Source organism: Myripristis murdjan, chromosome 10, assembly GCF_902150065.1.
Source record: "Myripristis murdjan chromosome 10, fMyrMur1.1, whole genome shotgun sequence".
NCBI lineage: Eukaryota > Metazoa > Chordata > Actinopteri > Holocentriformes > Holocentridae > Myripristis > Myripristis murdjan.
The window spans coordinates 2,382,667-2,407,271 of NC_043989.1; the positions used below are offsets into that span (position 1 = coordinate 2,382,667).

At 43.4% G+C, this 24,605-nt stretch overlaps 3 protein-coding genes across 5 annotated transcripts in view; 2 read left to right on the plus strand and 1 right to left on the minus strand.

Annotated features, from left to right (window-relative positions):
* abca1b (ATP-binding cassette, sub-family A (ABC1), member 1B) overlaps positions 1-5,482 on the plus strand; it is a 65,603-nt gene extending 60,121 nt beyond the window's left edge. For all 3 annotated transcript variants that reach the window (XM_030061358.1, XM_030061361.1, XM_030061360.1), the window contains exons 46-49: positions 1,433-1,536; positions 1,892-1,984; positions 2,607-2,850; positions 3,682-5,482. In XM_030061358.1, the coding sequence (XP_029917218.1) occupies positions 1,433-1,536; positions 1,892-1,984; positions 2,607-2,850; positions 3,682-3,852 (612 nt within the window). In that variant the 3' untranslated portion in view covers positions 3,853-5,482. The remainder of the gene's footprint in view (positions 1-1,432; positions 1,537-1,891; positions 1,985-2,606; positions 2,851-3,681) is intronic.
* A 708-nt stretch (positions 5,483-6,190) lies between these two features.
* Positions 6,191-14,568, minus strand: nipsnap3a (nipsnap homolog 3A (C. elegans)). Its single transcript, XM_030061376.1, has 6 exons — positions 14,441-14,568; positions 13,056-13,263; positions 11,060-11,221; positions 9,212-9,361; positions 8,109-8,195; positions 6,191-7,452 (listed from the first exon to the last, which is right to left on the minus strand). The coding sequence occupies exons 1-6, from the start codon at positions 14,507-14,509 to the stop codon at positions 7,376-7,378; spliced, it is 753 nt and encodes a 250-aa protein (XP_029917236.1). The 5' UTR covers positions 14,510-14,568; the 3' UTR covers positions 6,191-7,375.
* Positions 14,569-15,448: 880 nt separating this feature from the next.
* On the plus strand, positions 15,449-24,483 carry noa1 (nitric oxide associated 1). The gene is made up of 9 exons (XM_030061369.1): positions 15,449-16,075; positions 17,656-18,348; positions 19,905-20,069; positions 20,429-20,542; positions 20,844-20,938; positions 21,198-21,329; positions 21,985-22,101; positions 22,799-22,916; positions 23,159-24,483. Exons 1-9 carry the CDS (start codon positions 15,556-15,558, stop codon positions 23,422-23,424), a joined length of 2,220 nt encoding a protein of 739 aa, XP_029917229.1. The 5' UTR covers positions 15,449-15,555; the 3' UTR covers positions 23,425-24,483.
* Positions 24,484-24,605: the final 122 nt, after the last annotated feature.

Below are 24,605 nucleotides of genomic sequence, written 5' to 3' on the forward strand. Positions count from 1 at the left end.
AAGAACCCAACATTTCAATGATAGAAAATTAATCCTGAAATAAAACAGAAATATCTAATTTAATTTCAATGTTCCAGACTTTCATCAGGCACATGTATCATATGTTGTAAATAAAATATCATATATTATACATGATATATACAGAAGGACAGAGGGTGTGAGCCAATCAGAAAGGGCAACACTCAAAAACACACCAGCACCTCAATCTGAGGAGCTCATATGACCTCCCAGATATCTCAAGGACTTAATAATCTGTCATTAAAATCTGAATTTAACAGGTTTTATTGGTCAAATTCATCAAACAAGAAACCCCCAAAACTGGAAAAATTAGTTTAATTGCTAGTTAAACCAATTAATTCATCAGTCTGTAGTTTGCTTTAAGAAGTTTCTATGCATCAAGAAGGAAAAAACGAGATCTGACACACATACCTTCACACATAAGCATTGTAATGCATACACACACACACACACACACACACACACACACACACATATACATACGAAGGCTGTTGATCTCCTTGTGAATCCAAACCAGTTCAGTTACACAACAACATCAGGCCACTCAGACGAGCCAGACCAGAGCTGGAATGTTCTCAGTGGGATTGGGATTGTGTCTGTGTGTGTGTGTGTGTGTGTGTGTGTGTGTGTGTGTTGTGTGTTGTGTAATGGGGGTCACATTAAAAGGCTGCAGCCCCCTGACCCAGGAGCAGTGTGCTGTTGGGTTGGTGTGTTGGTTTGTTAGGAGAGCAGCAGGACGGAGGGAGGCTGAATTTTAACCCTTTGAAACCTGTGGAGCCTTGCAGTTTTTATTTTGTTTTTTATTTTATTTTTACATTTTGGGGGTAATATTCTTGAAGTTTCTTTAAACTTTTTTCAGCAATTTTGTGCTACGTTTACAGTTATTTTCCTGAAGGGATTTTTTTTCTTAATATTTTGATAATTATTTTTTCCATTTCATGGTAATTTTCTTGGACTTTTTTCACCAATTTTGTATTAAAATTTTCTAGTCTTTTTTAGTTGTTTTTTTTTTTAAATAATTTTTTGTAAAAAAAAAAAAAAGAATATTCTTTGCATCTTTTCAGTTATCGATTTCCTCATAATTTTCTGGTAACTTTTACAGTGTTTTGGCTCATACGGTGGACATTTTCTCATCATTTTTTGAGAAAAATTAAGTTAATTTTCCCAGGTTTCAAAGGGTTCAAGCCAAAGACAGCAAACGGCAGCTTCTGAAACAGTGTGAACTGAGGCCTTGGTGCTGTGTGTGAGTTGTGAGGAGTGTGTGTGGTGTGTGTGTGGTGTGTGTGTGAGGTGTGTGTGTGCAGTGGCGGGGGCGGGTGGGTCATGCCGTGCCTGCCCCTGCTGCTGACCTTCTCGCTGTGCTTCCTGCTGTCGCTGTGGGCCAACCTGAACCTGGCCGTGCTGCTCGTTACAGGACGAGCCCACCACGGGTATGGACCCCAAGGCCCGCCGCGCGCTCTGGACCTGCATCCACAGCGTCATCAAGGAGGGCCGCTCCGTGGTGCTCACCTCGCACAGGTATGCACGCAAGGGTTTTTTTTTGGTTGATTTTCTGGGATGTAATCATCAAGTAAAAACAATAAAAATTAGAAAAATCATATCTATTATTATTTTTACATGTGCTCTTCAGTATTCCAGGTATGAAAACATATGTATACATGATATATTTAGATATTTAGATAGATCGATAGCAGTTTATTTAAAGATCTTAAGACTGCAGGGTCAGATCCAGCAGCAGGCGGTTCCTGCTGCCTCTGGTCCTCTGAGCCAGGCGGGTTTCAAACCGCAGCGACCCGTCGGCCGGCCACCGCGTCAGTGTGTGTTCCTCATGCCTGTCCTCCGTGTGTGTGTGTGTGTGTGTGTGTGTGTGCAGCATGGAGGAGTGTGAGGCTCTGTGCACCAGGATGGCCATCATGGTGAACGGCAGGTTCCGCTGTCTGGGCAGCGTGCAGCACCTCAAGAACAGGTGAGAAAATTAAAAAAAAAAAAAAAAAAAAAAACAGCTGACCCCATCTTCAGTCATTTTTTGTGCACTAAGGTTTTAAGATGGTTAGTAAATATATATTTTTAACATTTTATTGCCAAAGGATTCTCCCAATTAATCGTTTAATACAGTTCAGTCCAGAATATCTCTCCTTCTCACATGGCAAAAATATATATACATAAAAGATAGAAAGATTAACAAACAAAAAAGGGAAAGGAAGAAAATATGTAAGTAAAAAAAACAAAAAAAAAACAAAACAAGAAAATAAGAGGAGATTATCTAGAACCAGACAAACACAAAGACTTCGGAGCTTTTAAATCTGTTATTTAGCTTTTCAGTTTCTTCCCTCTGTTGTGAAAAATTGAATATTGGCTATTAGAAATGATGATTAATAACTAATATATATATTTTTTGCTATATGTGTCACATTAGCTAAATATTTCTGTCCACTGTATATTTATTATTCTGTTATATTTTCATGTTTTTCTACATTCAGGGATGTTGATCTTAGTGAAGGAAATCACTGCATGTTGCCTGCATCTGTATTTACTTCTCTCCTTCATCACTCCTCCTCCTCCTCCTCCTCCTCCTCCTCCTCCTCCAGGTTCGGCGACGGCTACACCATCATCCTGCGGGTGGCGGGCCCGGACCCGGACCTGGCGCCGGTGATGAAGTTCATCGAGAGCGAGCTGGCCGGCAGCACGCTGAAGGAGAAGCACCGCAACATGCTGCAGTACCAGCTGCCCTCCTCGCTCACCTCGCTCGCCCACATCTTCTCCATCCTGGCCAAGAACAAGGAGCTGCTGCAGATCGAGGACTACTCCGTCACCCAGACCACGCTGGACCAGGTACCGCCGCCAAAACCCCATCCACGCCGCCGCGCTCTCAGACAGGGGGTCCATCCAGCACAGAGAACAGTCACGGAATGAAAAAATAAACAGGAAAAATACAAATAAATAAGTTGAAAATGCAGGCCAAGTCATAAATACACAGTGATAATAATGATAATGCTAATAAAAACCATGAAAATAATGCAATACAATAATATAATATAATATAATAAGTAATACAAAGCAAAACAGAATTAAAGGTGCAGTATGCAAAATTGCCGAGGGCCGATTTTGAACAGCATGTAAAACTAAATTTGCTTTTAGTTTCTGAGCTGCACACATTTTACAAAACAAACAAACAAAAAAAAAAACCTTCACACAGTGGTAGCAACAGGCCAGTTTGAAACCTCCTGAATGGAACTGGTTGAACTGGTTGAACTGGTTTACCTGAGTTCTGTTGTTGTGAGTTTGCTTCCATGCCGGTTTATTTTTTGGTGTGTGTTTATTCTGTTTTTAATTGAACACCATTAAAAAGGAGGGCAAGCCCATTCCACAGTTTTTGTTGGTTAAAATGAAATAAGGCAGAATTTAAAAGGTGAGACAGATTTGGTCATTTGGACAGAAGGAGGAGCTCTGCAGTTTTTTGGAAACGGCATGAAAACGTTAAAAAGCATTCTGCAAACAAGCTGATTAGCTTTGGTAATAATCTGGATTATCTCATCCTACCGGCAGATTATTGAGGAAAAACAGGCTTTGAACACTGACTGAGTTGTTAACATGGAGATTTTCTGCAGTAAGACTGACATGATCATTTTGGATCATTTTCTTTCTGGTTTTTTTTTTTTCTAGGTGTTTGTGAACTTCGCCAAGGACCAGAGTGATGACTACCACTCTAAGGACAATTCCGTGCGGAGGAAGGACGTGGCCATAGACATTCCCATGCTCGGCGCCGGCCGGGCCGAGGCGACGGCGCCGGCGGCGGCGGCAGAGGAGGAGAAGCTGAAGGAGAGTTTGATGTGAGGAGAGCGGCCCGCCGCCCGTCTCCCTGTAGTCTTCTTGTTTTAATCGTCCCGTCGGCAGCGCCGCCCGCCGCGGCCCGGCCGCTCCGGGAAGCTCCATGCACCTCAATGCAAACGATTCCCGGCGGCGGCTGCAGGACGAGCCGCCGCCCGCCGGCCGCCCAGGCGGCTCGGAGACAGAGTGTTAAACTTGAATTACTGCCATAATTTTCAAGTGCTTTAGCCCCACAGCGCCGCACAGCGGTGAGTTTTGGTGGCGCTGCGATATATATTTTCTATTTTGTGTAATTCCAAGTGGTGCCTGCCAATGATAAGAGCAATTCAGGGTCCGTTTCTTATTCTGTCGTTTTGACTCAGAGACCAGAATTACATGATGAAGAATCGAAATCATTTCAACGGCCAAGGGCTGAACTGCAACGAAATTTTTTTAAATGTTTGATTCTGTTTTACTGTGTAACTTTTATTTATATGTGTAGAAGATATCAGAAACATGTTAATTGTCGTATTATTTCTGCCTGAGTCCAAGGCGGCATTACTGCTCCGAGTGTTTTGCGTAGCACGTGGCATTGTGTGGTGGACTCGGCCGCTCCTGCAACACTCCAATCAAAAGTGCTCAAAAAAAAAGTGCGCACTATGCAAAGTACTGTACACGTTAGGGAAAACAAAACATAAAAAAAAAGAAAAAGAGGAAACATTGATTGATTTTGTAGCTTTTATAAGAAAAGATGAAAAAATAAGATTTGTCTGGGTGTTAGTCCACTTTCTCACAGTTCTGCCATGAATACCTCAGCGACTCCCTGTGGCCTGACGGACAGAGAAACCTTCACACTACAGTATTTCCACCGCCTCTGAACCGCCGCTACGACTCTGGGGGCCAAACCCGGGGGCCGGTGGGTTTTTCCGGGGCCTCCGGTGGAGCTGCTGGCTGCTCGCTGCCGTTGTGCATTTTTGTTTCCGTTTCTTTTCGCCACACAAGACACAAACTTTTTGTAGGTGTTTCTGGTCCAAATGACATTTTCCGCTCCCTATGCAAACTGTTTACCGTCATAAAAAAAAAAAAACACTTTAATCTACAAACGGAAACCAGAACGCTTCCGATGCCAAAACCTAGTCCCCGGCCTGCAGATTCTATATAGATATATATCGATATATTTATAGCGAGAGGGTGATTACTAGTGCGGGAGAGAGAAATCTTCTGGAATAGGCTGATAAATGTTGAGTGCAAATCAAAGTTTTCTGTCCTTAAATGTATTAATTGGAGTACGGTGGCTGACGAGGCTCAGCCGCCGCGTGGCGAAGCTCAAAGTGTCTTCACGACGAGACCAAAGTGCTGTTTCCCCCCGTCGAGTTCCCGGACCCGGAGGCGAGTCCTTCGCGTCCCAAGCACTTTACTGCTGGTGTTAATTGGAATAGCTTCTTTTGCACTGAAATTTTCCACAGATTTTTATGTATGATGATGCGATTGTTTGTCTTTTTTTTTTTTTCTTTGTCCTCTGATCAACAAACTGATCCTACCTAGAAAATGTTCTTTATTTAATAGCTGTTTACATTTTAATGTGTAAAGAAAAAGGCTGTGGGAAGAACTGTTACTGTCCCTGTACAATTCACAATAAAACAGAACAAATCGAAAACTCTCGACTCCTCTCATCCAAAACTTTTAGTTATTTCTGTTTTTCAGCTTTACGATGCTTCACGTTCACACGGAGCCTCTGAAGGAACATGTGGGAGAGAAAAAAATGATATTTTTGGGCGTTTTTAAATGAAATACTTCAGTGAGCTTTTGCAAAACCTTTTCAATCTCCTGAGAAACACTAATTGTAATTTTTTTTAAGACGTACAGAAATATTGTTTGTCACTTTGTGTAGATGCAGGAGCAGCTTGTACAGTTTTACTTTGAGCTTTGCTTAACATACATAAATACGTATGACATGCTTATTCTCGTCTTATTTTGAAAAAGCATTAAAATCATAATTGTACTAACAATGAAACAGATTTTTGCAGCGAAAAAGTACAAAATCTGAATTTACGGGAATATACAGCACATTAAATGATGCATGTCTTATAGAGGAAGAATTCATTTTCTATAAAACAATCTATTTTAATCACGAGATTTTTCCAGATTAATTTTTGTCTCCTGGCCCTCCATCCAGATTATTTTCTTGGCCCTTTATAGAAAAGAATTTTGGGCAGTTTTTCTATTTATGTATTTATTTATTTTCTCACCTATGTCATTTTTTTCCCCTCTTCCTTGTCCCTTCAGGGCCTCCATACATCCATAAAGGAAACTGACACACAAACTACAAAAACAATATTTTAAGAACAACACATTTTCTTTGCTTCTAATTCATTTATTTCTTTATCACAGTTCATTTTTTTAATAAAGATGTCAGACATTTCTCTGCGTGGTGTAAACATGATCACTTATCTTGGGGGGAAAGGTTAACATGGAATGATGGAGATTAATTAGGAAATCATTAATATGTAAACAATTACTCACATTCTCATTATTAATACAGTTAGAGCAGGTAATGATCGCTGCAGGTAGACGATGTGTTTTCAGAGCAGGAGGAGCTCAGTTTGATCCTCACAGGGAGAACGGACTCGGCCCTGAACGCCTCACACAGTCATCATGCATGTTGTTGTTGTTGTTGTTGTTGTTGTTGTTGTTGTTTTGATCGTTCTAAGCAGTAAAACCACGTGTTTCACTCAGTAACAGGAAGTCCTTCTCTAGTGCAGTGAAGTGTTAAAGTGTTCAGGTGCTAACGGCACATCAGCAGGTCCGTCCTGAGTCTGACCTTTGACCCCGAGGCTCAGAGGTCAGACTTCAACAGCAGGATCACAGAACTGGAATCGTCACGGCACCGTTTACAGGATTAGGACCGCACAAAATGTTTTTAAACAAGTCAGATTACAGAGGCAGAAAAAGGGCAGGATTTTGACAGGAAATCAGAATTCTAAATTAGCCATAATCTCCCAATTCAGAGATTAAAGTCACAATTCTGACTTTTTTCCCCTCATAATCCTGAGATTAACCTCAGGATTCAGTTTGTTTTTTAAACGTGTGTGTGGTCCTGATGCTCCTCTGTAGCCGTGGCTGTTTGGTCGTTACAGAATAAAGTGTTGTGGTTTAGTGGAGAAGAAAAAAACACCTGAAAACTGGGATTAATGCTGAGTCAGCTGTATGGACACCCAGCAGCAAACAGTTTGACTCTGATCTAACCTGCTGAAACACACAGCAGCTCGCAGGCGACGCCACCTGGAGGCAGCAGAGGTGACGAGTGACGTTTTTGTTATTTTTTGTTCGTGAGGCGTGGAGGGTAGTGTGGCTGTTAGCTGAATGATGCTAACATGCTAACATGCTAAACTGAGCCCGTTAGCTGAGCCTGAGAATGAACTCTGACCCTAACGAGCTCGTTACTGAAGCTGTAGTGTCTCTCAGCAGTGTGTGTGTGTGTGTGTGTTCTCTGTGTGTGTGTGTGTCTGGCTGATGGCGGCGTCCAGGCCTCGCTCCTCTGGTCAGTTTGTTACTTGAGCGGAGAGAAAAGACACGGGAACATGAGCTTGTTGCTCTGAGACTCCAGGAAGGAAACACTTTCTCTGACTGAGAGAGAGAGAGAGAGAGAGAGAGATTAATATAAATATTTATATGTAGAGAGACTATAACATTCACTTTTTGCCAGTGTGTGTGGATCTGTGTGTTCTATTATTAAAACAGTAAAAACTGCACTGAACACTTTCTATACACACAAACACACAAACTGTCAGCCTGTTAACTGCAGCGTTCTGCACCATAAAGCATCAAATCCCAGAGATTTTAATCTGAGCCTCGTCCACCTGCTGCTGAGAGCCTGAGACACAGGGTGCAGTTCAGGGTTTTGTCCAGCGGGGGCGGCGCTGAGCACTCGCAGAACAGACTGGAACATGTGGCCGTCAGTGGGGTTCAATAAAATAAATGCTATAAAATGATAAAATGGTTTGATTCCAGATATTGATCGGTAACTGGACTGTTCCTGTTGTCGTTGTAATTATTTCTAACGCAGACAGAATTATGAGCCGAGGCGAAATCCAGTTTTTCTCATTTTGGTTCCACATTTCCTTCATCTGAGCTCATAGAAATGAGGAGTGTCTGCTCATTTTCACCACCGCACAGAAAAACAAAAAACTTCAGATCATTCAGAGAGCTGGTTTTCTGTTCCTGTGTCTGTGTTCAGCTCTGCAGCGCCCCCTGCAGGCTCTCGTGGTGTTGCGTTGTCTTACCGGCGGCGACGACCCGGGCGTCGCTGTGAGATTTGTGTCGCACGGCGGCTCGCTGGTCGGGACTCTCGTACCACCAGAGAGCGTGGACTGACACACACACACACACACACACACACACACACACACACAAGAGAAAAATGGCAGATTATTACTGGGACTGTCATTAACGGTTATTATCATTTAGTGTGTGATGAAGCCAAAATGTGAGGAGACGTGATCGGAGCCCAGAGAGTCTTCAGAAGTCTTCCTCAGTCCAACCAGAGGCCAAAAAAAATTATTATTAAAAAAAAAGTTTTTCATAAAGATATGAACAGAGAGAAGGAAGACAGTCTGAGTTTCTTAGTGAATCAGACTCTGGTGTTTTTACTGAGATGTGACCAAAACCATTACACAATCATCAAACTTATTAGAAAATAATCTGTTGATCCACTAACTGAATAATAATTTCAGCACTTAATTATAATATAATATAATAATAAATATAATAATATAATATATAATATAATAATAATTAATCAGCACTGACTAATTGTTATTATATAACATGGGTAATTTTTTTAAAAAAAATATCTTTTATTTCACCAGGAAAGTGAGTTTGGAGTTTGGAGAAAAAATAAATGAACAAAACATATTTAAAAAAAATACAAGAAAGCTATTTATAATTATAAGACCATATAATTATTGTCATATTTCTTGTGATTAAGAACTAAAAATGTCACTTTTCGTTCCTGTACTACTTCTTTTCCTGAGGACCCTCTCGAAGACCCTAAAGGACCCCTGAGGGTCCCCGGACCGTACTTTGAGAACCCCTGGCTCAGTCACTGTCTGGGCTCCAACATGACTTGATGTTGTTGTTGTTGTTTTTCTGTTTGTGGAGTCAGACCAGGTGAGGTTTGCATGTCAGTTGTGTGTGTGTCAGGTGTGTGTGTGTCAGGCGTGTGCGTGTCAGGCGTGTGTGTGTCAGGTATGTGTGTGTCAGGTGTGTGTGTGTCAGGTGTGTGTGTGTGTGTCAGGTGTGTGCGTGTCAGGTGTGTGCGTGTCAGGTGTGTGCGTGTCAGGTGTGTGCGTGTCAGGTATGTGTGTGTCAGGTGTGTGCGTCTCACCTCGGTTCAGATGGCCGACCTCGCTGTGGAACACGCCCACCAGGCTGCCGTACCCCGGGGCATCATGGGAGCTGACGGCAGCCCGGAAGGCCTCGCCCCAAACGGCCGGACCGCCGGGACGCATCTGGAAGGAAACCAGCTCATACACTCCTGACACACACGCACGCACACACACACACACACACACACACACACACACACACACACACACACACACACACACAGAAACAGTCAAATTTAGAAGACTGAAAAAATCGTTGATGTTCATTGGTTGAATTTTTTTGGCTGGTGGAAAGAAAATGACCTGGAAACTGGGAAAAGGGAAAGAAAAAAAATTGAAAATTATAAAAAAAAAATAATAAAGGGAAAAAGTCCAGAAAACTATATGTATAACAATAATAATAATAATCATGTATTTAATTATATATGTTTTTAATTTTCAAAACCTCTTTAGTTGCTTAATTTTAGGTCATGTCCTTGTGTCTTCTTCTATTTAGTTTATTTTTATGTGCTCATTTTCATCATTCATCATTTTCTTGTAATTTTGCATTAATTTCTTGTAAATTTCTTTCAGGTTGTCTCTCGCTCAGTTGCTCTTTGCCTTTTTGCCGTGTTTTTTTTTTTTTTTTTTGATAGAAATCAAATGAATCTGCTCGGGTTTCAAAGGGTTAATACATTATGTGTGACTGTTTATAAGTGTCTTGTAACCTCATGTGGGGCTGCATGGACCTCAAGGAAAAACACAAATAATAAAAAAAAAAATCAATTAAAAAAACATGAATTCATTCATTCCTTCATAAATGCGACTCTTGACTGGATCCTCTGGACTTCAAAGATGCTGAGTGTTGAACTCCAGAGTGCACACACACACACACACACACACACACACACACTGTATATTTGACTGTATGGAAACGGCCTGTATCTGTTGCTGAGTCAGCGGCCGGCCGACCTTCAGCCCAGATTCAGCAGCTGAGCAAAGACGAGCTCTGAGCGTCCACCTCCCGCAGCTGCTCCGTGTGTGTGTGTGTGTGTGTGTGTGTGTGTGTGTGTGTGTGTTTTGGTGCAGGCAGAATGTCGACTCATCGTTTCAGCTGACATTTTGCTTCCTCAGAGCCGATCCAACCAAAACAAGCTGCTCCGGCTCAGCGGGGCGGGTGGGGGGTGTGGGGTCTGGGGGGCGGCGGGCCGACTTGGATCAGCTGAGAGGGAAAGAAACTAAACACCGAGACGGGAGACGGAGCGACACCGAGCTCCCCAGGACCGATACCAACTGATTATTACTAATAAATGATATTTAGGGGCCAATATGAAAATTGCAGTGTCAAAATTCCTGAATTCCCAATAAGAATTTTTCTGAAGATATTTATATTTCTCCTCATGTTGAGAGGTAGATTTTGTGTAGTTCTTCTGTTGTTCCTGTGCAACGTCTGCAGAACCTGCTGCTGGAACACAGGAATGTCCCGATTTGGGATCAATACAGTGCATCCATCCATCCATCCATCTGTCTGTCTGTCTGTCTGTCTGTCTGTCTATCCTCAGTGGTTCGGTGCGGAGCTGTAAAGTCATTAGAAAGCGTGAAGACAAACTGCTGACTGCATGTTTTTTTGTTTTTTTTTGTTTTGTTTTTTTAAATCGAGCTCCATGCGCTGCCTCAGACCCTGCAGCTCTGCACTCTGTAGGGGCTGTCTCTTTTCTTTTCTTTTCTTTTCTTTGGTTGTGTTTTGCTCTGAAGTTTCCCTGCTGCGGTCCTGCAGGTCAGAGGTCAGGTTTCCCCCGATCCTCCGGTCTGCTGGAGAAAAGCGGGTGGACGCTGCCCCCCTGTGGACAGACCCAGGCGTTACTCACCTCCCTCCTGTGGCGGTGGCTTGATTTGGCTCCAGGGAACCAGGTAGACCACCTCGTTGTCCTGGGACGTCAGCATGGGCATGGCCTTGGAGATGTACTCGCTGATCCACTGGGCGTCCTGGGACAGGGCGGCCCGCACGCCAGCCCGCTGGGAGTAACTGTCTGAGGACAGAGGACAGGACGCTGCTCAGGGGGGCCTCACACTGTTTTTCTTTTCTTTTTTTAATATATATGCTATTTAATGAAGACATTGTTAAAAGTCAATTAAAATTAAATTGTTAAATTAAAATGTTAAAATTTATGTTACTCCATCCTTTTCCCCTGGCAGTTTCAGGCCTATGGTGTGTTCAGGTGAACCTCATCAACTCAGTAAATCAAACATTTCTAAGTTTACTGGAAAATATGTTCATTATAAGTCCATCTCCTTTTTAAATAAGCATCCCGTGTACAATATGACTGGCAAATTGAAATAGCATCCAAGAAACACTGCTCTGTTCAACAAATATTTAACAAAGGGAATTTCCTCTGGTCTGTGATGAAGGCTCTTGGAGCTGAAACATGTTGGTCAGCAGCCAGGCTTTTATACTGGACTGAGCCATGTAATTATAATGATAAATGATTTAAAAAATTTGGTTTTTAAAATATTTTTCTCAGTGGTACAACAACACAACACAAACTGAAGTCACATTTCAGCTGCATCATGTCAAAAGAGCATGACTCTGATCCTGAGCTGAAGGTTAGAAAACTAATTCATCAAAACTGTCATGTGACCTTTACAGAGGAACTAAACCCCAAACCCAAACAAACCCTTTGGTCGACCAAAACAGTTCTGGTTCTTGAACTGGTTCCATTTAGGATCCGGCTCTTGTTTGCACCAGTTTGGAGTGAAGCATTGCATCATGGTCGCTTGGCCTTTTGACTCGATAATTTGGTCCTGAGCTCTAACAAACCCAACATTTGCCATCTCTGACAATTTACAGACACAGTTTACTCTTTCTAGAACCCCCCTCCATCTTCTCCTGACATTCAGGATCTGTCCAGATTGAAAGAAATTGTTTTATTTCCCTGTAGAATAAAACAAGCCCACCCTACTCGCCTTCAGCCCGGCTGTCTGGTTGTTCCCACTTCAGGTCCGACTATTTATTTTGTTTGTTTCCAGCTTGGCAACAACTTTTTAGGTCCCAAACTGATTCTTTTTTTTTTTTTTTTTTTTTTTTTTTTTTTTACAAACAGGAAAAAGGTGACTTGCTGCTTTAGTGGTTATCAAATGGGGGAACATGTACCCCTAGAGGTACGTTGGAGTACTGCAGGGGGTACAAGAGATTCTTTTTTAAAATGTTGCCTGTGTTATTATAAGTTCAATAAAACTGTAACTGTAAGTTTGATAAAGCACATTTTATCTTCACTTCTCCCTCTGGGTTCCCTGAAGTTGTCAGATGTGTGCGTTTGTGGTTTAAATCTGCTGCCGTGGTCGTCGAGCAAAGACGTTTGTTCACTCTGAGCGGGAAGACAAGACAAAAAAAAAAATAATAATCCAGAAGTGGATCAGTGGTTGAAGCGTAGCAGCGATACAGCTGGAAACAAGGAGGAAGAAGAGAAGAAGAAGCAGAAACACAAACAAGAGAATCTGCTCAGTTTCACACACTGATGGAGCTGGACTGACCCTCTGACCACAGGAGGGTTTATTCCTCTTTTTTTGCTCTGGTCAGGAGGAACCGGGTGGGAAAACAGAGAACTTCAGACAAGGATGGAAATATTAAAAAGTCTTTATTGTTGAAGCTAAAGCATTAAAAACTAGGGACCACCTGCAGTTCTTCATCAGGGCTTCAGAAGAGCTTTGCTGTTGTTGTTGTTTTGAAAGATTAGGCCACCAAAATAAAGACTTCTTAATATTTCCTTCCTGTTCCCCTTGTTGGTGTGAGATTAGGGTTCGCAGGTTCGGTGATTCTGTGATGACCAACATGTCGTTATCATCAGCATCATTCTCTCTGCTCACCATACTTCCAGATATGAAACACCTGGTTGAGGCCGCCGTACTCCACGCTCCAGTAGCCAATCAGCTTGGAGTGTGCGGTGCGCAGGTGGACCTTCTCGTTGGTCAGTTTGAGGAAGGCGGCGTTCTGGTCGGGCCGGATGCAGTAGGTGCGGAACTCGTAGAAGGTGCCGTGTTGCTGCTGGGGGCCGGTTGAGAGTCGCGCACGAGGCTGCAGAAAGGAGACCAAAACAACAAACACACAAACAGAAAGAGGTCTCACTCTGCTGTCTCTTTCTTTCCTCTCGGCAGGGTGCACCTCCAGACTCTCCCAGCCCGTCTGGGGATTCAAACCAGCAACTTAACAGCAACAAATCTGTTTTGATATTTTTTTTCACATATTTTCTTCCAGGTAAAAGGCAGGTTTTTCCATGTGGGAACCTTTGATTCACCTCACGACAAATAAACACATGTCTGAGGGATTAAATGAGGCTGAGGAGAGGAGAAAAGTCATCTTTTTCTACATTTTTGATCGATCGATTGATTGATTTTGTTTTTCTGTCCACCTTCTGTCACATGAATTTCATTACCGTATTTATTTTACTTAAGTTCTACTTTGTTGAATGTTTTTCTTTCTCTTCTTATATCATTACAATAAATGCTGTCATGTTGTTTATCTTCTCATGATGAAAATGAATAAAAACAGTGCTATAAAAGTGAATGAAGAAACTATTTTTTACAGGCACTGATTAAAGTGAGTGTAGGGCCACGTCGGCCAAGTTAAATTCAGATTTTTCAGATTATTATTTTAGACATCATCTTGCTGTACAGTGTGACTACAGTGAAGCAGTGCAAGCGGTCACTGATGCACGTTTTTCTATACAGCCTCAGCTCCTGGTTAATTTTAAACTTGAGGGTTTTTCAGTTTGACGTTCATCTCTTGTGCCCTTCACTTGGCTCGGTCCAAAGGTCTCTGTCAGGAAACCACACACACACACACACACACACACACACACACACACACACACACACAAAACCAACCAAACACACACTCTGCACAAACTTTACATGTTTTTAGTGAGTCTTGTTTTCCTACAGAGAGCGGTGCAGAGTGAGGAGTCTGACTTTACAGCACACAGTGTGAGCTGTGCAGGGTTATATTCACACAGCCTGTAATAAAACACCATAATAAAACTTATTAATCCTATTTCTCATGCAGCACTGCAGTCAAGATCAGAGCAGAGGCTTAAACAGATTTGTTAACAGAGGCTTCTGGACTTCATGCAGACAGATCAGATGGGAGGTGTCTTGACGAGGCCTGCAGCAGTCTGATCTGCCCCACAAATTAACCTCAAAATGCAAAAACACTAAACTCACACGGAAGGTTGCAGAGAAACTTCCAGACTCACCGCAGCAGCAGCAGCAGCGGCTCTCTGCAGCAGACCCGCCGGCCTCAGAGCCGCACACAGCTTCAACATGTTGGAGGAAAGTGACAGAACAAGTTCAACTGAGGAGGAAGTGAGCGCTGCTAGGAAGTTAGCAGGGGGACGGAGATCGTCTATTGAGAAGATGTGTCACTCGAGACTTAAAAAGGAAAATCGTAGGGGTTAACTATCACCCCTGAGGACCTGCAACCCAGGAAACTACACACAGCAAATGTCAGAATTTAGCTTCGGATGTTTTATTATTATTATTATTTAATTCGCTTGTTTAAATTTTTATTAGGATATTTCCCCCACACTAACTATAAGAAATGTCTACATCCATGAGAGAAAAAGGTCTGACTCCAAACTTCATCTTCACTATTTTATGAAATTGCACTCTATTGCATTATAGGAATAATGATTATGAATATTATATAATATTACTTTAATATGATTAATATTCTGAATTCGTGTAATATTTGTGAATATTTGACCCTCAGCACTTCCTTTTTTGAGTTTTTCTAAACTACTTTTTGCCCAAAGGTAAAAAAAATAAAAAAATAAAAAAATAAAATAATAATAATAATAATAATAATAATAAATTCAGAATAACAATAATCAAAGTTTTATGTGTGTTTTGGCCCAATGCTAGATGTAATGTTTTGAGAGAAAACACTGAACTCCAGTTTAAGTTCTATGAGAGGAAATTGTCTTTGACTGAGCCCTGACTCTGGCCCGGTTCTGGTTCTCGGAAGTAGCATCAGAGTGAGACCTCTTCGTTTTTTTCTACAGGCGTCATGTCGTGTTATTTATCGCTCCGCTGTGGCAAATAAATTATTTTTCATTCTTTATGTAACTGCAGTCCTCCCGTGTCGATTATGAAAACAGCCGAGTTTTATCTATTCGTTTCAAAATTATTTACAAAATCATATTCACAGAGTTGCGGAAGGTAAATAAAAGACGTGGTTTACGTCACGTCCGACCAGGAAGTAAACGTCCGTGACAGGCGCTTCACGTGTGTTTTCCTCCAAGGTGAAGTTGATGTTTTCTGGTTCCTCTCATGTAGTTTCTCTCGGCGGAGGTGAAGCTGCTCCCTGAGGATGTTCAAGCTGCTCCGCCTTGGTTTACACGAGGCCGCGGCTCTGCAGGGCCGCCGGCCGGCCTGCTGTGTGTCCGCCCTGCGGGACCGGCCGCCGGGCTCCCGGGGCCCCCGGGACTCCCGGGGCTCCGGCCCGGTGCTCACCCAGCAGCTCTGCCTCCCAGCCCGGACAGCATGCAGGTTTTACAGCAGCAGGAGAAGAGAGAGGCGGGACACAGCCGAGCTCCGCTACGCCTCCACCGTGGATCCAGACCAGGAGGAGCAGTTCGTCTTCCTGGAGGAGGCCGAGCCGGAGCCGCAGGTCCCGCAGCTGGAGCCGGGACCCCCCGCTGCTCCCGGGCCGCAGGTGTCCTCTGGCAGGACGGGGGCCGGCAGACAGCAGCGGGCTCTGGAGCGGCAGCTGCAGCAGCTGCAGGCCGAGCCAGACCCGGACCCGGAGCCGGACTGCATCCACTTCCATGACACGGACTTCCCGCTGGACCAGAGCATCCTGACGGCCAAGAGGAAGAGGACGAAGAAAGGTAAAGACAGGGGGGTGTAACGGAACAGGTGTCTTTATTGGCAGAATCAAAAATTCTAATGGAATATTCAGTTAAAGAAATAAAAGAAATATAGAAGAAGAGGAGAGGAGTGGTGGAGTGCAGGTCTCCTCCAGGTGTCCGGATGCAGGATGCGGGCTCCGGGCTCCGGGCTCCGGGCTCCGGGCTCCGGGCCTCCCTGCTGCCCACAGCCCTGCAGACTCAGCTGCTGATTATACTGTGGAAAGCTTTTCAATTTAGAAGTGACATTACTGTGTGATTCAAATATAATACAGTGCAGTGTGGGGCTGGGGCGATGTGCTTATCCTGATTTGATAGTCACAATACTTGGGTGGCGATTCGATATGTATTGCGATTTTTATGATTCAATACTGCAATTAATTGCAATTTTTGTTTTTTAATCTCCTCTAGTCTGTGTTTTAAAGCCCTCCACGGATTAGCTCCACTTTACATTGTTGATCTTTTAAAGCCACATGCTCCCTCTAGGTCATTAAGGTCAGCCAATTTGATGCGTCTTGAGGTCCCTAAAACAAGGCTCAAGAACAGGGGGGACCGAGCCTTCTCCGTTGCTGCCCCTAGGTTGTGGAACGAGTTGCCTCTCCATGTAAGGCAGGCCCCCAGCCTGCCGGTTTTTAAATCACTGCTCAAAACTTACTTTTACTCCTTGGCTTTTAACCCAGCCTGAGAGCTGTAGAATCTTGTATTTTATGGTTGTTATATTTTTATGTTTTGTTTTATGTTTTATGTTTTTATACTTTTATGTTTTTACACTTTGTATGTTTTATGTTTTTTACATTTTTATGTATCCACGTTTTCTTTTTATGATTTTATGTTTCTTCTATGTTCTGATGTCTTTTATCCCTATGTACAGCACTTTGGTCAACCTGGTTGTTTTAAGTGTGCTTTATAAATAAATTTGGATTGGATTGGATTTGGATTTGTAAAGTTTGATGAGGCTGTGATTCTCCTAGAGGTCACTAGAGGTCATTTTCTCCAGCGACGTCCAGTTTGACAAAAGTCTCTGCCTGCAGTGAAATGGCTGCTATGGGGGCCAACATCATCACACAGGAATCAAATGTGGCTCATTGAATCCACAAGAGTCTCAGCTTTCCAGTCAAAGCCAACTGATGCAGCTCCAAGACTGTTTAGGCCCCAGTCTGCACACACACACCATTTTACAACAGGCCACAAGAACACATGTGGACTGCAGGCTTTGGGGCCCAAACTGCATGGGATTAGCAGAAGGTGGGCGTGTCTGCAAAGGGGAGAGAACCCATTTTCATTCACACATCTGGAGGTCAGAGGTCAAGGGACCCACCTGGAACTGACCATACCAAAATTTAGCTGAACTTTGGGGCGAGATTTAGCCGTCTTGTTGTACCAACAGATTCCTTAGGTCCTCTAGTTTCATATGACACCATATGATATATTTACTCGGAATCGATTAAGTAATAAAAAGACTTTAATGAAAGAATTCTTCAAACTTGAAATAGAAAAAGATTAAATGTGTATTAATGCCGATATTGATCAGTATAATAATATTTTTGTTGCTGTTGTTCCAGTTAAAGGTCAGCAGAAGATCTTCGGCTCTCCTGATGTGGACGAGCCGGTCAGCGACGTGTGCTGCTCAGGCTGCGGCGCCTTGCTGCACTGCGCCGCCGCCAACGTGGCGGGCTACCTGCCCAGCGAGAAGTACAAGGCTCTGCTGCAGGAGGGGCGGCTCGGCAGCGCCACCTGCCAGCGCTGCTACCTGCTGACGCACCACCGCCGGGCGCTGAACGTCACCATGTCCAGGGAGGAGTACAGGGACATCGTGCGCGGCATCAAGTCCCAGAAGGCCCTGGTGCTGCTCATCGTGGACCTGCTGGACGTCCCGGACTCCATCGTGCCCGACCTGCTGGAGCTGGTGGGCGGCGGCAAGCACATCGTCGTCCTGGGCAACAAGGTGGACCTGCTGCCGGGGGACTCGCCCAACTACCTGCAGCGGATCAAGCGGCAGCTGTCGCAGTACTGCGTGGACGCCGGCCTCGGGGACCGCGTCACGGACGTCCACCTGATCAGCGCCAAGACGGGCTACGGCGTGGAGCGGCTGATCTCCAGCCTGCAGAGCTCCTGGAAGTACAAGGGCGACGTGTACCTGGTGGGCACGGCCAACGCCGGCAAGTCCACGCTCTTCAACACGCTGCTGGAGTCCGACTACTGCAAGTCCAAGGCCTCTGACGTCTTCCACAAGGCCACCATCTCACCGTGGCCTGGTGTGTGTGTGTGTGTGTGTGTGTGTGTGTGTGTTCACTGTCAGAGCACAACTCAAGAACCCAGTCAGCCGAGTCCTGCAGGGTCTGCCAGGGTGTCCTCAGCAGAATGAGGAATCATTTACAGCAAATCTGATCCACCATCACTGATCTGACCTTTAAATGTATAGCTTTATTTGTAATTGTAAATATAATTTATTATATATTTATATTTTCATATTTTTATATTTAATTTTCTATTTATTTGGTTTGGGGGGGTGGGGGAGTCAGATAATTTTTTGTAATTTTTTTTTACATTTGTCTTTTTTTTAAATCCCACTTTTTAAAAAAATTAATCATATTTTTTACACTTATGTCTACAGTTTTTTTTTTTTTTTTTTGCTATTTTCCTAATCACCATTTTCCCATAGTTTTGAAAGAGATCAAGTGAATTTTCTCGGGTTTCCAAGGTTGAATTTGTTTCGATGTCATACTTTGATACTCTGAGATTAAACCAGAAAGAAGAAAATGTTCCAAATGATCACTCACACACTCTAATTTAATTTAATTTAATTCCAGTGAATTAAATTACAGTGAAACTATTTGTGGGACCCCGCACTGAAAACCTCTGGGTTGGACTGCAGTTTTTTTTTTCCAGTGTTCACAGAGGAACATTTAACACGTTCGCTCGGAGAATAAAAGCCTCGTTGTTCTGCAGTCGGAGGTCAGCAGCCTCTCTGTGTCGTCACAGCAGCTTTTAATCTGACGAGAGAGAATCCACTGATTTATGATCTCTGGAAAAAAAAAACAACAACATACAGACCCGCTGTCGTCTGTCATGTTGCTGAAATGAAATTCAGTTTTTTTTTTCCTCAATGTGAAACAGTGAATATTCCCCACCTGCAGCTTTCCTCCACAGATTCTTCAAGTAATCAGTGCCGAAGCTGATTAGTAGATTACAATATCAACAGAATATCAATGGATTATAATCTTGGTATTTTATTATTTTGTCATTTCGTCAGGTAAAAATTCCAAACACTGATTTCAGCTCCACTGAGATGCTACTATTATCCCCCTTTTCACTGTTCATAGCTTTATAATTAATTAATTTTATTTTTTATTTTTTTTATTGGCTGCTGGTCAGACTAAGGAAGCAATTTGAGGAAATAATAATAATATAAGATTTATTTATGTTGGAGCTTTCATGCCATAGAATGCAACTCAAAGTGTTTTACAGTTGAGAGGAAAAATTCATTAAAACAAGCATTTTAATAGACACAAACGGCAAAATAGAAAAATGAAACACATTTTAAGATAAAAACCAAAATGCAAACAAGTTAAAAGAAATAAAAATAGCCATAATAACAAGGTGAGGTTAATTAAAAGCGAGATTATGAAATAGGTTTGGAGCTCTTTGGTCGTGTGGGTCTTTATTAAAGAGACCTTAAAAAAAAAAATCTGTTGGTAGTAAAATGAAAACGGTTTTATCTGCTGCTGCGTCGGCGGCCCAGGTCATGTGACTGTCCTCTGTGTGTGTATGTGTGTGTGTGTGTGTGTGTCTGTGTCTGTGGTGCGTTCAGGTACGACTCTGAACCTGCTCAAGTTCCCCATCATCAACCCGACGCCGTACCGGATGATGCGGCGGCGGGAGCGGCTGAGCGAGGCGGCCCGGCAGGCGGACAGCGAGCTGCCCCCCGCCGAGCTGAGGAGGCTGCAGCAGCTCAGCAGGCACGGCTACCTCGTGGGTGAGAGGACGCCTTTCACAATAAAAGTCCAGCTTTAATGTCATTGCTGCACTTCACATTGGACTTCACATGAGTCAGTCCAAACGGCTGCAGCCTCCAGGTCATGAAGCTTTACTTTAAACAGGCACCGTCTTGTGATTGGCCACGCCCACTGCCACGCCCCCTTCTGACCAATCAGCATCAGAAGTTAATTGGCTCTTTGATTAACCTCTCCTCAAAGTTTTTTGTGTAAATCTGTTCTTAACTGTTTCAGAAATCCTGCTAACAAACAGATGAAAGGGGGTGAAAACATTAACATGACACATAATCACTATTTTATTTTTTTTACTAATTAATTAAATTATTTATGTTTTGTTTAGGGCGCGTTGGCAGAACGTTCCGGGCGGATTCTGGAGCCAGACGTCATGTGATCGAGTTCGACGCCGACAGCCTGGCGTTCGGAGAGAACGCCGCCGGAGAGCCGACGCAGCCCGGTGAGAGAACTACAACTCCCAGCATGCTCTCTGTCGCAGCTGTTTGACTCCCTCTGCTGTTTCCCGTAGTGACAACACTAATATTACTATAATCAGCATGTGCAAACCATGGACTCTTTAGTAAACTTTAGTACATTTGTAAAATGTCACCAGATGAGCTACAGCTGATCAGGTTTGTTAGAGTTCAGGTGGAGCGTGTGTGTGTGTGTGTGTGTGTGTGTGTGTGTGTGTGTGTGTGTGTGTGTGTGTGTGTGTGTGTGTGTGTGTGTGTTCTGACCGCTGTGCTCTGCTTTGCTCTCAGCCTCCAGCTCGTCGCCGGACGTCGAGTTCAGCCACAACGAGCTGAAAGACGCCCACTGGCTGTTCGACACGCCGGGCATCATGAAGGAGCGAGACGTCAGGCTCTTTTTAATTATTATATTTCATTTTTTTTATTTAGGATAATTATTTATATTTTTATCCAGATATTACTGTTACATCCATCATAGAACTAACAAACATATCAGACATGTGACTCTTTGCTCTGTGGAGCTTCACTGCTTGACAATAATAATAAATGACAATAATAATAAATATTAATGATGTAAAATGTTCACAAACAGAGGAATATTTTCTGTGATTGATCTGTGACACGTGAATGGATTTTCTGGCTCAGATCCTCAGCCTGCTGACCGAAGAGGAGGTCAAACTGCTGGTTCCCACGCGGGCCATCGTCCCGCGGACGTTCGTGCTGAAGCCCGGGACGAGCCTGTTCCTGGGCGGCCTGGGAAGAATCGACTACCTGCAGGTGAGCGGGCAAAAGAGGGCTGCAGCTGCTGATCATCTTCACTATCGATTCATCAGATTAATCAATATTTCAATGGATAAAGTGTGAAAAATATAGTCAAAGTAATTTGATAAAGATGAACAGATAAAAGGAAGACAGTCAAGCTGACATCAGACATCGTTTGGTGTTTTTACTTGATAAACGACTTAAAGAATTCAGTGATAAAATTATAATCGCTTTATTTTCTGTTGATTAACTAACTGATCAATATTTGTATGTGTATGTGCTAGAAAGAAAGGAAGGGTTATGACCCTGTAAATGTTGTCAGGACATAATGAAAAAAAAACTTCCAAGCCCGGGTTCCTCTTGGAAGGAGTTTTGGTTTTCAAAGTAAAAGAAGCTGGAACATCAGAGGTGGAACTTAAAGGGATATTCCAGCATTTTGGGTGAAATAGCCCTTTTCCCCGACTTCCCCAGACTGAGACCAGATGCTGGACACCATCTTCACCTCTGGACATCCACTGGTTCAGTTCCTATGGGTAGCATTTCCTGTTAGCTTAGCATAAAGACTTGAAGTCTATGGGAGTCGTTAGCCTGGCTGACGAGAGGCTGAGCAGGGATTATTTTTGACTTCATCTGATAATCTGTGTCTCCTCCTCCTCCTCGTCCTCCTCAGGGTGAGAGGTCCTGCTGGTTCTCGGTCGTGGCGTCCAGTCAGCTGCCGGTTCACCTCACCAGCGTGGAGAAGGCCGACGCCGTTTACCAGAAACACGCAGGACACACACTGCTGGGGGTGAGCGGGCCGCCGACCGCCTCACAGGAAACACACGAGCTGCTCGCATGTTGCACCTTCAGTACACATCCTCAGTTACAGCTGTAAAACACTCCTGGAATGATTTTTTTAGTATGTAATTTAATATTTTACACACCATATGCAAGTGGCCTCTGGTTTGTTAATTGTTAAAGATGTTGACGTTCATGGATTTTTGACGGCCAAAACTGATTTTGAATTTAATGCTGATATTCAGTAAAATTTGTCAGTTTTCATGGCTAAAAACTGAGAGGGAGTCCCACAGAAAGTTCTTGCTGTCAGGGTGGAGAAGTTTGTGAAACGTCACTCAGAGCATCATGGGACATCAGCCTCGCTGTGGAGAGACACAAGAAGAAGAATACTACTACTACTACTACTACTGATAATAATAATGATAATGATAAGCTTCATGCATGTTTGTAGAGCATCAGATCAATCAGATTCTTTTATTGCTGCATAGTCACAAAAAATATTGTAGCCTCTAGTGATTTTAATAATTCCAATTGCATTTTTCAGTGGAATTTATTAGTTTTTTGAAACTTTCATGGACAATTCTGATTTTCTGACCCACTGCCATTTCAGTTCATAAGAAAACCAGATGTTAGTGTCAGCATCTGTTTAATGAACACAAGAGTAGATGGTGAGACATAAGACTGTGTGTGTGTGTGTGTGTGTTCAGGTTCCTCTGGGTGGAGCAGAAAGGATGCAGCAGTTTCCAGCTCTGGTGTGTGAGGACGTGAGGCTGCAGGGTGAAGGTTTCCTGCAGGCCACGGCCGACATCAAGCTCTGCTCTGCAGGTAACACACACACACCTCAGACCCCCCTGTCCTGTCCTGCTGGTTTTGGTTCCAGCTCTACTCCTGCACACCTGACCCAGTTCAGGTAGATCTGTTTCAGCCAATCAGCATGAAGCCCTTAAACGGGTCAGGTGTGAAGGAGCGGAGCTGAAACAAAAGCCTTTAGGACGGGACAGGGGCTCCGGGTGGGGACCTCTGGTGTAGATGATGGTTGATCTGACCGTGCCTCTGATCGGCTGCAGGCTGGGTGGCGGTGACGGCGGCCGAGGGCCAGCAGCTGCTGCTGAGGCTTCACGGTCCCGCGGCGGCCGGTTTCAGCGTGAGGAAGCCGCCGCTGCTGCCGCACGTCGTCGCTCTCAAAGGGAAACGGATCCACAGATCTGCCGCCTACAAACCGGTGAGGCCGGCGGCGCTGGTGGACAGCAGCCTGTCGGCACCCGGCAGCAGCATCAAGAAGAAGAAGAAGAAGGAGGAGGAAGAGAAGAGGAAGGAGAGGAAAACGACGTGAGGCTGGGAACCTTCAGGAGGAGGCGACTCAGATTCTCTCTGAGCCGACCGATCCACACTAAAAGACTGCTGGTGCCTCCTGTCCACAGGGGAGTGTGTGTGTGTGTGTGTGTGTGTGTATGTGTGTGTTTTATGCTCAGTGTTGCAGCGGTTCCCAGATTCAGACACTTGATGGGCGTGGCTTCTCCTGATGATTGACAGCTGCTCTCTCCTGTAACCGCACCAACACGTCCTTGCTGCACCTGAGAGGCTGGACTTAATGTGATTTAATGTGACTTCTTGCAAAATTTCATATTCATGGATGTAAACTTCCAAACAAAAACCACAGTTCCTTGTTTTCATTAAGGAAACAGAGCAACATGTATCAACAGTTTCTTTATTGCAAAACACGAAGGCAGTCAGAGCGGTGACTGCCATAGTTTCAGTGTTTCTGTCTGAGTTTTTTTGTATTTTGTGTTAGAGGCTGGATGTCTGCAACCAATACTGAATTCATTGTTTTTGTCTTAAAATAAAGATTTGTAAAAAATTAAAAAATGTGATTGGACAAATGCGTCACCAGTGGGCCGTCCTCTGTGGGCGGCTCGTTTCCAAAGTTTCTTGGACGTTGGGAAAACAGTTCAGCCAAACATGTCTCTGTAAACATCACAGACTCGTGTGAATACCGTCCATGTGTTTTAAGAAGCCAGGGGATGTTGGTATAAAAATATTTGCTAATTAATGCATTAATTAGTTTAATGAACTTTTATTGTTGAATGTATGATGGCGACAGGAAGTCAGGCAGCTCCAGTGCCTGTTGTCATCACATTTTTATCATTTTCTTTTCCATCTTTTTCGTTTGATTTCATTACATGGACAGAAAAGGAGCTTGTTAATGGACAGAAGGATTTACATTTAATAAAAAAAAAAGTCAGATTCTCACATCTGATGTTAATCGTTGTGCCATTTAACAGTTTTCAACTTTCTGTGGGTAAGAAAAGCCTAGAAATCTCTGTTCTGTCCAGTTTAATGTGATTTATGGAACTACATTCTTTATCAAGTCCATACTTGTGAGCCACTGATTGTGTGTGTATATATATATATATATATATATATATATATATATATATATATATATATATATATATATATATATATATATATATATATATATCATAATAATTACCAGTCACATCATTATAATGA

Coding starts and splice junctions, on each gene's coding strand:
- nipsnap3a (XM_030061376.1), bottom strand. CDS start 14,509: ATGTTGAAGCTGTGTGCGGCTCTGAGGCCGGCGGGTCTGCTGCAGAGA. Junction 13,264..14,440: donor CCGCTGCTGCTGCTGCTGCG/GTGAGTCTGGAA, acceptor TCCTTTCTGCAG/CCTCGTGCGCGACTCTCAAC. Junction 11,222..13,055: donor GTTTCATATCTGGAAGTATG/GTGAGCAGAGAG, acceptor CTCTGTCCTCAG/ACAGTTACTCCCAGCGGGCT.
- noa1 (XM_030061369.1), top strand. CDS start 15,556: ATGTTCAAGCTGCTCCGCCTTGGTTTACACGAGGCCGCGGCTCTGCAG. Junction 20,543..20,843: donor CGGAGAGCCGACGCAGCCCG/GTGAGAGAACTA, acceptor CTTTGCTCTCAG/CCTCCAGCTCGTCGCCGGAC. Junction 22,917..23,158: donor CATCAAGCTCTGCTCTGCAG/GTAACACACACA, acceptor GATCGGCTGCAG/GCTGGGTGGCGGTGACGGCG.